The following is a 13,205-nucleotide window of genomic DNA, read 5'->3' on the forward strand; positions in this document are numbered from 1 at the left end:
TGTCTCTGGGTGATGCAGACAGTTAAGCACTCAGCTACTAACCCAAGGGTTGCTGGTTTGAACCCACCCAGAGGCACCTGAGAAGAAAAGCCTGGTGATCTGCTTCCAAAAGTTCACAGACATGAAAACGCTGTGGCGTGCAGTTCTACTTTGCAACACATGGGGTCGCCATGAGTCAGAATCGACTCCATGGCAACAGGTTCGGGTTTTTTGGTAGCCCCATGAGAAGTTGAGTTTGGACACTAGCCCCTCCTGCTGGCTTTAGCTAGCTTGCAGTTAGGCAATCCTGAAAGAGCTCCGGTGGCCCATTCACTGGGTAATCTACAATGAGAGGAGACTATGACAGGGACCTTCAATCTGGCTGCCTAGATTATGAGCCTGGCTGATGGGACTGATGCTTAGCTGCTGGTCCTCATGGATTACTTGGTTTAGCTCCATCCCTGTTTGGTGCCATGAAAACATAGCCCTAGGGGCTGTTTCTCCTGGCTGAGATGACAATCGCAGCCACAAAGAGGCCTAGAAGAGTGGGCTTGGAGGTATTCAGAACTTAGACTCAGACACCTCTGTGTTGAATTCACAGCCCTATCATTTAGTAGCTGTATACCCTTGTGGAAGTTATGTAACTACTTGGGCTTCAAGTTTCTCATCGGGAAAATGGGGCTAAAATGTCTTCCAAAGGGAATAACAGGTAATTTGATTGATAACAGTTTGGCAGAGATGAAAATTTGTAGGTGCAACACATTGTTCAAAAGTGAATGTTCCTGGTCGCTGGTTTTTTACATAGTGATAATATCAGTGTGGTTGGTATGCTGGCTTGTTTTTCTACCGTGTTGAATGGAAAGAATAATATGCTTTGATTCTTTCTAATGACTTCAGGCTCTGTATTATCTCATATCTAATATACTGTGCATAAGAATTATAAAAATATAAACTGATTGAAAATACTCACTTTTTGGCCAATTTATAAAGTAAAAGATAAATAAAGGAAGAAAGAAAAGAAAGATTAATCTCCTGAAATGAATCTGACATTTTTTTAGGTATAGGCAGAAACACCTAAAAATTTCCAAACTCCAAATTACTTCCTTTGTTGTTTTAAGGTGCTTTAACTGCTTATTCTATTACAAAATCAATGCACAGTTATAGGAAAATATAAAATACAAGTAAGCAAAAAGAAAAACATAAAGAACGTTCTTGTTTCTGCCTGCCCAGAGGCCATTAACTCCCTAGTATACATCCTTTCAAGGCCTTTTCTATGCACGTATATAATTATTGTTTTTATTATTGTTATTTGTTTTGATCTTTGTTTTTTACAAAAGCAAGATTTTACCATACTTGTAGCTGTGTAGCCGCTGTTTTGCCTAATATTACAATGTGAGCATATTTCCATTTCAATAGATACATTTTTGAAACATCACTTTCAGGCCTGCATTGTATTTCATTGTATGGGTGTACCATAATAAACTCAACTAATCCTGTATGCTTAGTACTTGAGTCATTTACCATTATTTTTGCTATTACAAAAAGTACAGAGAAGGCATAATTGACGTAAATGAATTAGAAATTAAGAAGTAAAGGATGGAAAACACAAATATCTGAAAAACAGATAAAAGTACTTAAAGATCCTAAAATCTTTACAAAAATCCCTGAGCTATCTGAAAATTACCGAAACCCAATTGGAGATACTCATATTTGATCACCTTGTTATTTTAACCATTGTCATTGTACTAAACCAATTTGCTTAACCAAATTATTTTCAACCTAATTTATGTTGCTGCCTCATGAGGATTAAGGCAAATAATGCATAGAAAGCATCTAGAAGGTCCCTGGCATGTAGTAGGCTCCTCATTAAATGCTAATCCATTTTCTCCCTTCCCTTCCTTTAGGAGTGAAAGGATGAGGCCATCACAGGTTTTGGGGGATGTCCTTCATAAATAGTAGATTCACTGGGCTTCCCATGGGTAAAAAACGTGTGGGGGCAGTGTCTGACCTCCTCTAACTTCACAAGGGGGAAGGAGAACCAAGATCAACAGCCCAACGTTGATTCCTATGAGGTCAAACATGCCTCTTCTCTCCGTCATTTTTACGAATTCTGACACCAACCATCCTTCCCACAGCACTCTCTGCTTCTTTGCTGGTTTCAATAATTCATTGCAATGGCCACACAAAACTCACAGACCATACTCACGGTTATGGGGTTTATTAGGGAAGTAACAGTTACATTTCAGGTTCAGGAATGCTCAGGATATAGTTCTTCCATCAGGACAGCCTCTTCCCAGCCATGCCACAGGCACACCTCTCTCTGGCCCCTTGGCCTCTGCCCTGCTCATGCAAGTGTTGCAAAGCTCTTTTAGCTCCTGCCAATAAGTCCCCAGAGGCACCCCAGGCACTCAGCTTTCTCGATCCGTGGGCTGCTTCTCACTGTCTTCAGGATTACAGCTTTCTCTCTCTCTCTCTCTCTCTCTCTCTCGATCTCCTCGTTCGAGGAGCTTCTCAGAGCAAGGATCCTGGGTTCAAAGGATGTGCTCTCTGCTCCTGTCTGTTTTTCCTTGGTGGTGGTGGGATCTTCTTTCTGCTCTGGGATTGGCTCTCTTTTAAGGAAAAACCAACCAATCCCCTTTGTGGGCCACAATTACCTTATTTGCAGAATCCCACCCAGTCACTTGGGTGGGAGTTAAAGACCATGGCTAGAAAGGCCACACAAAAGTGATCCATTGCACCACACCATGTGTCATGGTTCCATCACGTCTGGTGCCCCCAGCTACCAGTAAGACAGAATTGGGTCCGCCATCCTCTGAAAGAAAAGAGAAGCTTGAGCCATTCACCAGCTCATTCTTCAACAGCAAGTAAAAAATTGTGTGTCATGGAGTCCCTGGGTGATACAAATGGTTAAGAGCTCAGTTACTAACTGAACCTACCAGAGGTACCTCAGGAGAAAAGCTTGACTGTCTGCTTCCAAAAGCTCACAGCTGTGAAAACTCTCTGGTATGCAGTTCTACTCTGCAACACATGGGGTTGACATGAGTTGGAATTGACTTTACGGCAACTCATTCTGATAGTGTGTGTCAGGCCCTGCTTCGGGTGCAAGAGGCAATAAGGTGTAGTCCTTGCCTTCTAGGAACCCATAGTCTTGGGGGAAAAAGCCAAGTACACAGAAAAATTTGTTATGGTGAGGAGTATATTGAGAACAAAAGGGGATACCTGAGCCAGCCTGTCAGGGAGCCTCCATCCTAATTAGTGAATGCCTAATTAGGGCTAATTAGTGAATGACTAGCTGGTGCCTTATCAACTCATCATACCTGTTAACCTGTGTGCCATTGCAGGTCATCAATGCCATCGAACAGGACTATCGGCTGCCCCCACCCATGGACTGTCCAGCTGCTCTACACCAGCTCATGCTGGATTGTTGGCAGAAGGACCGTAACAGCCGGCCCCGCTTTGCAGAGATTGTCAACACCCTGGACAAGATGATCCGGAACCCGGCAAGTCTCAAGACTGTGGCAACCATTACCGCTGTGTGAGTCTAGTGGAACATGGTGATTCCTAGGTGGTGAATGACCTCAGAGTCAGGGGTAGAACCAGCAGCCGGGCTGCCAGGTTTTTGGTTCTTAAGAGCAAGTATAGGGTGGTCGAGGATATTCACTAATGGAAGAAGTCCCAAGAATCTTCACTTTCTCTTCCTCTCTCATCTTGCTATAATATCCCCTGCCTCCAGGGCTGTAGACAGAAGTTAAGAGATCTGGCTGGGTCTCCCCTCTCCACTGGCTTCAGATGGGCTGGGCACTAGGCTCTGTAGGAGGTGAGCTGTATCTGATCCGACTGGTATCATGCTCTACTTCTGGGTGATCCTGTTTCCAGAATTCACCCTTTCTGTTAACCATGCCAGTCCATGAGGCAGGGAGCCTACAGGCTTGGAACCTTGGTGAGTACATTGGCAGATAAAGACCTTGATTGCTGAGGGACAAAGAAATATAAGCGATTGGATTTTTTTATGTGTGAATGCACATAACACCTGTTGCCACTGCCTGGCTGTGCATTACTCAGCTATGTTTGCAGTGTTAACTCACTTATTAATTCATCCTTTCAGCCAAACCTTAATGGGTGCTTATATGTCAAGCAGTGTGCCTGCTGCCGACAGTACAGAATGTGCAAGACAGACATGTTCTTTGCCTTCATGGAGCTTAGAATCATTTAGGAGAGGCAAACATTAATCAGATGACCTCACAAAGAAATGCCAAATTGAGACCCTAATAACCACTGTGGCAAAAAGGTGTGTGGGGCATTAGTCTAGTGTCAAGGAGGCATCCCTGCTGAGTGGTATTTCAGCTGAGAGCTGAAGGGCAAGGAGGCACTAACTGGATGAAAATGGAGATGAGAGGAGAGAGACAAGGGCTCCAGCCTAAGGCTACAACATGTGCAGGATGGCAAGGACAGGGCTAGCATGGCCAGAGTATCATTGATGGGGACTAAGGCTGGCAGGGTGGACAACAGTCAGACCCAAAACCCATTGCTATCAAGTCGATTCCAACTCATAGCCACTCTGTAGGACAGAGTAGAACTGTCCTATTGGGTTTCCAAGGAACGGCTGGTGAATTCGAACTGCCGACCTTTTGGTTAGCAGCCTGAGCTCTTAACCACTGCACCACCAGGGTCGGACCAGGCAGGGCCTTTTAGGTCATGTTAAGAACTTTAGACTTGATTTTCAGAGCAATGAGTACCTGCTGAAGGGTTTAACAGGTATCAGGGTGGGGTTGGGGGTGGTTGACATGAACACATCTGCATTTTTCAAAGAGCATACTGGCTATAGTGTGGAACTTAGGTTGAAAGTAACAGCCATGCATGAAGAAAGAATGGGAGAGAACATTGCAATAATTTATGATAGAGAAGAGAGTTCTTAAATGAAGGAAAGAAGTGGATGAGTTTGAGAGTTGGGAGGTGAAATCTTTATGACTTGGACACAGGTGTTGAAGGTGAGGGAAATGTCAAGATGGCGCCCTGATGTATGGTTTGGGGCCCTGGGTATCTGGTAGTGTTTTGAGAATGTTCAGAGAAGGTCAGTGGTGGGCTGCTCTGCTTTATTTTTTTCTAGGACCTGAAGATGGAGCCAGGAAAAAAAATGTAACCAATTATTTGGGAAGATTGTGGCAGACTACATATATATATTAATCTTTTTATGAATGAATTATTTTCTGCTTGTAAATTTTTGTTGATTTTTTGTTTTTTCATTAACGGAATACATGCTGAATCATTGAGTGTGTCTGAATTTTTGGTAGGTAATATAATATGGATTTTTGATAATATGTAGGAACACACATGTCTTTCTGCACTATGGGAGCAGAATTATGTGTGATTATGTGGGACACATATGGCCCTCTGGACTCCCGGAGTGGGATGAGAAATGCAACTTCCAAATAACACACAGGAACCTGGAAATATATTTGCAAGGCTTATCTTGCTGTAAAAAAGCCAAAAGAGACAAAAGTTTTGCACAATCACACCTCCAGGATGAACCACCTAATACAATACCCTATAGAAATAGTAATTTGCAGCACATAATCACTTCTTCAGCTTCAAACAACTATACAGGTTACTGCCTGGAGGCAGCATGTACTGAAAGTGGAAAAGCAACTTCCAAGAAACCTGAGAGGCGGAAAATGTAGGTGGGTGACCATACATCCCATTACTCATACTTTTTAGATGGTGAAGCACTTAGATTTCATTTTACAAAGAAACTTGGGGTCTTTCCTTCCCTTCATACTGATTGCTGTGTCAGTCTGCCTGTCTGGGTTGACTGATGTGTGATAGTGCCCAGAGATAGGGGACTGGGCACTGGCCTTTGGAGGTTATTCCAACTTGGGATTCTATAAGGAAGGAAGGGTCAGCCTGGTGCTCCACCATAATCCTCATCCAGTCAGGGGTGCTGCCCACTGTGAATTCTGCCATCAGCTCAGAGTATGGCTCCATCCATATACCTCTGCTGCTGTGGGCTCACCAGCTCCTATCTGTCTCCCCAGGCCTTCCCAGCCCCTGCTAGACCGCTCCATCCCAGACTTCACGGCCTTCACCACCGTGGATGACTGGCTTAGTGCCATCAAAATGGTCCAGTACAGGGACAGCTTCCTCACCGCCGGCTTCACCTCCCTCCAGCTGGTCACCCAGATGACATCAGAGTAAGTGATGAGAATCCCTGTGGGTGGGTGTCAGGTTCCTTTCCTGCTACTTGGGTGGTGTGAGTCCTATTTCTATAGATAGTCCTATAGGAGTCCCAGGTTGGAGCAAACAATTAAGCACTCGACTACTAACCAAAAGATTAGTGATTCGAGTCTACCCAGAAGCTCTTCAGAAGAAAGGCCTGGCAATCTGCTTCTGAAAGGTCATAGTCATTGAAAACCCTATGGAGTGGTTCTACTTCACACACATGGGGTTGCCATGAGTCAGAACTGTCTCCACAGCAACCAAAAACAATGTACATGAAGAGCCTCATTGCCAGAGCTCCTCCTCTGCATAGGATCAGGCTGGGCAAGGAAGCACCAGGGAAGATGGGGGGTGGAGATCTGGGGAAGGGGGGTGAGGAGGCAGGGGTCTGTTTCGGGCCCCAAATGAGAGTTCTTCAGAGTCGTAACCATATGTCATTTGCCTATTCACTGAGAGCCTCTCCCTCATTTAAGTTTTTAAACTCAGCCCATCACAGAGAGCGTCCAGATGGAAATAACACAGCCAGCCAGCACTTTAAACAACGTACTGGGATGAGGCATTGCTCTGATTCAGCAACAGTCTCAGATGTGTGGGGAGCTTGTTCATACTTTGATAGTGCTTGTAAATAAGCATATATTTTCCATCTCCCACAAATTATTTACCAACCTGCTGCCCCCACAGGAGAATGGAGGAATAGAAAAAATAAAATTATTCAAATAAAATGAGAGCCAGAAAGGGTCTTAAAGATCCATGTAGTCTATCATTTCCCCAAGAGTGTTCTGAGTCACACCAGTTCTGGGAAATGTTAATAGGTTCTCCTTGGAAAAAGGGTCCCACGGTCAAATAAATTTGGGAAATACTGCACACTTTATCACCCTCTTGGAGGTTCACTGAACATATTAGCATTGTTACCAAACACAAACTCACTGCTGCTGAGTTGATTCCAACTCATAGAGACACTGTAGGACAAAGCAGAACTGCCCCATAGACTTTCCAAGGTTGTGAATGTTTACGGAAGCAGACTGCCACATCTTTTTCCCATGGAGCAGCTGGTGGATTCGAACTGGTGAACTTTTGGTTAGCAGCCTGGTGCTTTACCCACTGTGCCACAAGGGCTCCTGTTGCATTGTAAAGGCCATGAAAAATCCTGAAATAAAGAAATCCATTTAAAATTATTAAATGCTGTGGAGCCATATTTTTGAGGGGCAGGGCTTTGTTGAACTGTAGTTTGGCAAATATTCATTTAGTCCCGCCCCTTCCATTCTACAGATTCAGAAAATAGGTGCTGTCAAGTGCCCTGTCTGATGATACAGTGCTGACAAGTGGTAAAGCTGGGACTAAAGCCTCCTTTCCTGACTGCCAGTTCAATATCCTTTCTACAGTCCACCCCAGGGCTGCAGTGGTTCCCATAATTTGCTGCACACTGAAATCACCTGGGCATCTTTAAAAAAATACTGATGCCTGACTCCCACCCTTAGGCTTTCTGATTTTGTTGGTATGTGGTAGTTAACTGGGCATTGGGGTTTTTAAAGACTCCCCAGTTAACCAGCTGTCGTTGAGTCAGCTCTGACTCATAGTGACTCCCTGTGTGTCAGAGTAGAACTGTGCTCCACAGGGTTTTCAATGGCTGATTTTTGAGAAGTAGATCACCAGGCCTTTCTTCTGAGGTGCTTGTGGGTGGACTCAAATCCCCAACCTTTCAGATAGCAGCCAAGCATATTAACCATTTCACCACCTAGGGACTCCCCAGGTGATTCTAATATACAGCCAAGTTTGGGAGCTACTGGACTAAATCTGGCAAGGGTTTTAATTTTGTTTCTGCAGTCACAGAGGTTCAGATAATCTTATCCAGGAAATTAACTACGCTCCCCCTCCCTACCCCAATGCACTCACGTCAGAGTGGGCCTCATGAGCTGCCCAGACTGCAACAGGTACTGACAGCACCAGGGCTGGGTCTAGTGGCCTATAACACACATTCCTGTGGGTAGAGGATTGGTCTGTCAGGCAGGCAGTTTATTGACCACCTATTATGTGGCAGGCACCATGCTAGGTGCTGGGATCCCCTCCTGGGGCATGCTCATTGCTGAATCCCAGGGGAGAGAGTTGTCATCCACCCCTTGCTGTTGAGCCTTCTGTCCTGGACTCCTGCTTGGCTGTCACTCTTTCTGGAGTCCAACTCTTATCAGAAATGATGGACAAGAATAAACCTCAGAGGGACTTTCTTTAGGGAGATGGTGTGAGTGTGCATCTAGCCTTGAATCTACTCACTAAACATCAGAATTCATTTTTTTAAACCTGGGTTCATTTCCTGGCGATGCCTAAAAAAGACAGTCCCTGCCATTATGAATTATTGTCTAGCAAACAGCAAAAAAATAAATAAAAAAAGGAAGCACTCACCAGTGGAAAACAGCCTCTCCATCTTGCAGAGTGAGAATGGATGCCCCTAGATGATTGAGGGGGCCTGGGGTTCAGGGATAGAAGTGGGTCTTCATGAAGACAGGCTACTCCTGCTTCTCCATTATGGTCCTGGCTATGTATGGGGACTGTTGTCACCTCAGCCCCCACAGTCTGAGGGAGTCAAGTAAAGAGAAGTGAAATTCCTCAGTTGGGAATAGCCATCCTGGCTATGTATGGGGACTGTTGTCACCTCAGCCCCCACAGTCTGAGGGAGTCAAGTAAAGAGAAGTGAAATTCCTCAGTTGGGAATAGCCATGTGAAAAATAACAAGGGGAAAACTTAAAGCAATGTAAAACTGAAAATTAAGGGATTTAGCTCAAAGTATAGCATGTCCACATGGTACCAGAGCAATTTAGTCTATTTTTTGAGAGATAAAAGATGGAAAGAGAAAATAAACAACTAAATGAAATAGATTGTAGGGTAGTTTGTACATTCAAAATTCAAGCATGCTTCCCGAAAGTATTTGCTAAAAAGGCATGGGCTATTTGACAGTCTCAGCCAGCTGTGGCCTGTAGGGGACTGACCACCAGCAAAACAGGAGGAAGGGAGGAAGAGAGGCAAGGCACTAGGGACGGGGATCAGGCAGAGCATCTCCTCATGGGTCTGCTGTGCAGTGTACAAAGTGATCTGCTGTTCTGGGGTTGGGGGCTTTAGGAGAAATACAGTCAAGACCTTAGAAGAGCTCTGAGAACAGCCCCACTGGTGGCTAAGAGTTCAGCAGTCTTATATTTGAACCCCAGTGCCACCGCTCACCCATTGTGTAATCTTGAGTACACTACTTAACTTCTCTGAGCCCCACCTGTTGAGTCTACAAATCTGCAGATAATAATGGTGCCCATCTCATTGGTTTGTTTAAGAGGTGAATGGAATAGTAGATACAAAGCACTCGGCCCAGTGTCTACCTTTAGGATGCACAGAATAAATGGTTGCTGTTAAATTATTATTACTGACTTTGTGATGGTTTGTCAATTTTTATGAAATGTGTTTTGTATGTTTAGATGATAGTTTATGGGATATGGGAAGCATTCAAGCAATGTTATATATTGTTATTATTAACCAAGAAAAGATTTGTGGGCCTCCCCAAGGTCAAATATTTGCCATGAACTATTAAGGCTCACAAGTCACATATGAATCCAATCCAAACCCCTATCCCAGACATATTCCTTGGGTTCCTGCTTGGGCAGGTAGTTTAAAGTTATTTTGAGATCACCCTTCTTAAAAATTCATGACATTAAAATTCAAACAGGCACAAAATGGATACACAGGGGAAAAACATCAGAAGGCCAGGTGTCTTAGTTACTTAGTGCTGCTGTAACAGAAATACCACAAATGGATGGCTTTAACAAGCAGAAGTTTATTCTCTCACAGTTTAGGAGGCTAGAAGTACAAATTCAGGGTGCCAGCTCTAGGGGAAGCCTCTCTCCCTCTGTTGGCTCCGGGGGAAAATCCTTCTCATCAGTCTTCCCCTGGCCTAGGAGCTTCTTAGCGTAGAGACCCTGGGTCCAAAGGATGTGCTCCTCTCCTGGCTCTACTTTCTTGGTGGTAATTTGGTCCCTCTCCTCTCTGCTCACTTCTCTCTTTCATATCTCAAAAGAGATTGACTCGAGATACTACCTAATCTTGTAGATTAAGTCCTGCTTCATTAACATAACTGCCTCTAATCCTACCTCATTAACTCATAGAGATTAGAATTCACAACACTTACGAAATTACATCAGATCACAAAATGGAGGACAACCACACAATACTGGGAATCATAGCCTAGCCTAGTCGACACACATTTTTGGAGGACATAATTTAATCCATAACACCAGGCAAGCCCCACATCTTTTCAGTCTCAGTGAGTGATCACTAATTTAGGCAGAAAGCTGCACAGAATAACTGAAGCCCCATGAGTGTGTGCTTGGAGTGTTAAAAAAAAAATAGCGGAGGAAAGTTCCAGTTCACCTGAGGGTCGCAGACACACAGTGAAACGGCTTCAGAATGCACAGGTGAGGAATACAGTCAGAGAACAAGGCACAGCACTTCCAAGATCATCTAAGTTTGGTGAGGCATTAGAGACAGGGGACACTGCATGGAGAAAGTGAGTTGGAGCAAAAAAATATCCAATTAAGAGTGTATCAAAGACTCAGGTAAACCGGCTAGTTGGATTTTAAACGCTTTTATTTGCTTATTCAACTATTATCAGGAATATGCCTACTGTGATGAGTTTTGATCTACGAAAAGCTGCCCTAACACTAAAGTGACTTCTTTTGTGGCTTTTTCCCTCCTAGAGACCTCTTAAGAATAGGGGTGACCTTGGCAGGTCATCAGAAGAAAATCCTGAACAGCATCCATTCGATGAGGGTCCAGATGAGTCAGTCACCAACAGCAATGGCATGAGAACTCTCATTCTCTGGGGGAAGGAGAGGAAGGACAAGGACCAACAGCCAAGGGGAAACTGGAGATTGACCACTGTGGAATGTTCTAGAAAGGTTGTCTTCTTAACTGAGAATTGCATTTCAGTGAATGAAGGATAAACTGGACCTATTGCTAATAGGCAACCCTTGTTTCTCAGTGACAGAAGCACGTTTAATATGCTGTGGGAAACCAAATACATAACAATAAAAATATAAAAAGGCAGTTTTTCAAAGGAAATGAAGATAAAACAATATGCACTGGGGAACAAGACTAAACTCAGCTTCCACCCTCAGTGGGCTGGAGTCATCCATCAATAGGAAGAAAGGGAAGGAGGTAGAGTGAAGAGACAGAAGCAGTTGTCCATTTTCTTCCTCACCAATGACATTCTTTTCTTTTCTCCTTTTATACTCCTCCCCCAGGGCTCCCTCCCTTCTCCCACATTCATGTCCCTTTGCTCATGACCCGTGTAGGGAAGTTTCTTCAAATAAACCCCAGCTCCTGAGTCTCCAGATGTTGTTCTGTCAGTTGCCAAAGGACTTTGCTGACCACTGCATGGGGGATCCAACCAATTCAATTAATGTCTTCATATTGAAGAAGAGATGTACCTTCAATTGAAAACCTTGTTTTTCTTTTGTTTGCATTTTCTGCAAAAAGGAAAAAAAAGAAACCACAAATTAGAAAAAAAAGAAAAGCCTGTTTCCGTGTGCAAGAGCACACATATGTATGTCTGTGTTATAAAATGACTGTGCTTGCTCGTAACAGATGCAAACAAGAAAGAACTGGGAAGTCTTGTCCCTGGGAAACCTAAAGGGGCAGGAATGTGTTTTTGGTATGGCTTTCTGGTTGGACCAATTGGCCTGTTGGCTCAATGGAGAGCGAGGGTAGGGAGAAAAATAAAATGAAAGGGAAAAAAACTCTCAAGGGTTTGCAAGTTCAGACAAGAAACAGGTGAGTGGTTTGAATTGGATGCAGTGTGGGCCATTCTAGAATGATGCTAACTGGTGAATTATTCTTCAGAACATCTGAAGAGAGGGAGAAGGAAAATGTCGCTGGAGAATGTTCTTCCACATCCCTGGAATCTGCAATTCAAGAGGTGGCAAGGGAGAATTCTTCTTGCCTTACCCTTGGACTGGCTTAAGTCATGTGGCACCAGAGGAATGTTTCAAATGTGTCCGTGTTTCTCTTTACATTCCTTATTGTACCTCATTGTTCAATTCACTTTTGTAAATTCCACCTAACATTTAAATATTTTTAATTTCTCCTTTTACCTTAATCTCCTTGCTAATTTTATCTGTTTAATTAAAATGAGCAGAAGCATGTCTGGGTTTACATAGAATGGCGTCAGAGTGTGTGTTCCTGGTCCCCAGTGGGTTGTTCCTAAGTTAGGGGAGAATCCTTAACAACCATCCTTCTTCCCCCTTTTGGGGAGAAGGGAACACATCCCTGACCCCATGACTACAGAGAAGTAGAATATTTTAGAGTCACTCTGACTGATGTGAACCAAAGGAAAAACTGAATAAATAAGAGGCTCTGAATCCTTAAGTATGAGGCCTAGAGAAACCACTGGTGAGTAAATATAATCACCAGTAATACCCACCAGCCCTGACTTCAGTTACACACTTCATTCAAGACGTTCATATCAAGGCCAATTTTGTAGAAGCCACTAAAGAATATTTTAGACTGCTTGTTTATGATAAGTCTATGAACTCACAGAGGGTATAAGCCAGTAAGAGGAGCTACAGTCTCCCTACATTGCTTATTTAATACATATTTAAAGTGGGATCAGTCATTTCCCCTAGTCCTAGGTAACTATGTGCTTGGGAAGGTCCTTATCTTCTGAAATCACCAGCCAAATTTCTCTATAGCAGGAAGCCCCTTCAAAGAGGATCATAGCCTAGGGATCCAGCTCCTATCCAAGGGAGCCCCATTTTAAAGCACTGCCTTTGTGCTTAACCCCTGGGGAGATGGGAAGAGACAGACAGAAGTCTTCTCAGCAGACTCACATATGGCTACAGAGGGCCACTTGGCTGTTAGAAGAGAAAATTTCCCCTTATTAATTGCTTGCCAATTCCGTGCACAATTTACTGATTACCCCAAAGACCTCAATCCACGAAGTGTCTTACAAGCTCAGGCAATTCGGCTAATCTACTCTCAAT

General features: G+C 43.8%; 1 protein-coding gene across 1 annotated transcript in view; it reads left to right on the forward strand.

Annotated features, from left to right (window-relative positions):
• Positions 1-12,379, forward strand: part of EPHB1 (EPH receptor B1) — a 605,917-nt gene extending 593,538 nt beyond the window's left edge. The window contains exons 14-16 of the mRNA XM_004381423.2: positions 3,321-3,514; positions 6,012-6,167; positions 10,923-12,379. Coding sequence (XP_004381480.1) covers positions 3,321-3,514; positions 6,012-6,167; positions 10,923-11,031 — 459 coding nt within the window. The 3' untranslated portion in view covers positions 11,032-12,379. The remainder of the gene's footprint in view (positions 1-3,320; positions 3,515-6,011; positions 6,168-10,922) is intronic.
• Positions 12,380-13,205: the final 826 nt, after the last annotated feature.

The sequence above is a fragment of the Trichechus manatus genome, unplaced genomic scaffold, assembly GCF_000243295.1.
Source record: "Trichechus manatus latirostris isolate Lorelei unplaced genomic scaffold, TriManLat1.0 scaffold00084, whole genome shotgun sequence".
Lineage (NCBI taxonomy): Eukaryota > Metazoa > Chordata > Mammalia > Sirenia > Trichechidae > Trichechus > Trichechus manatus.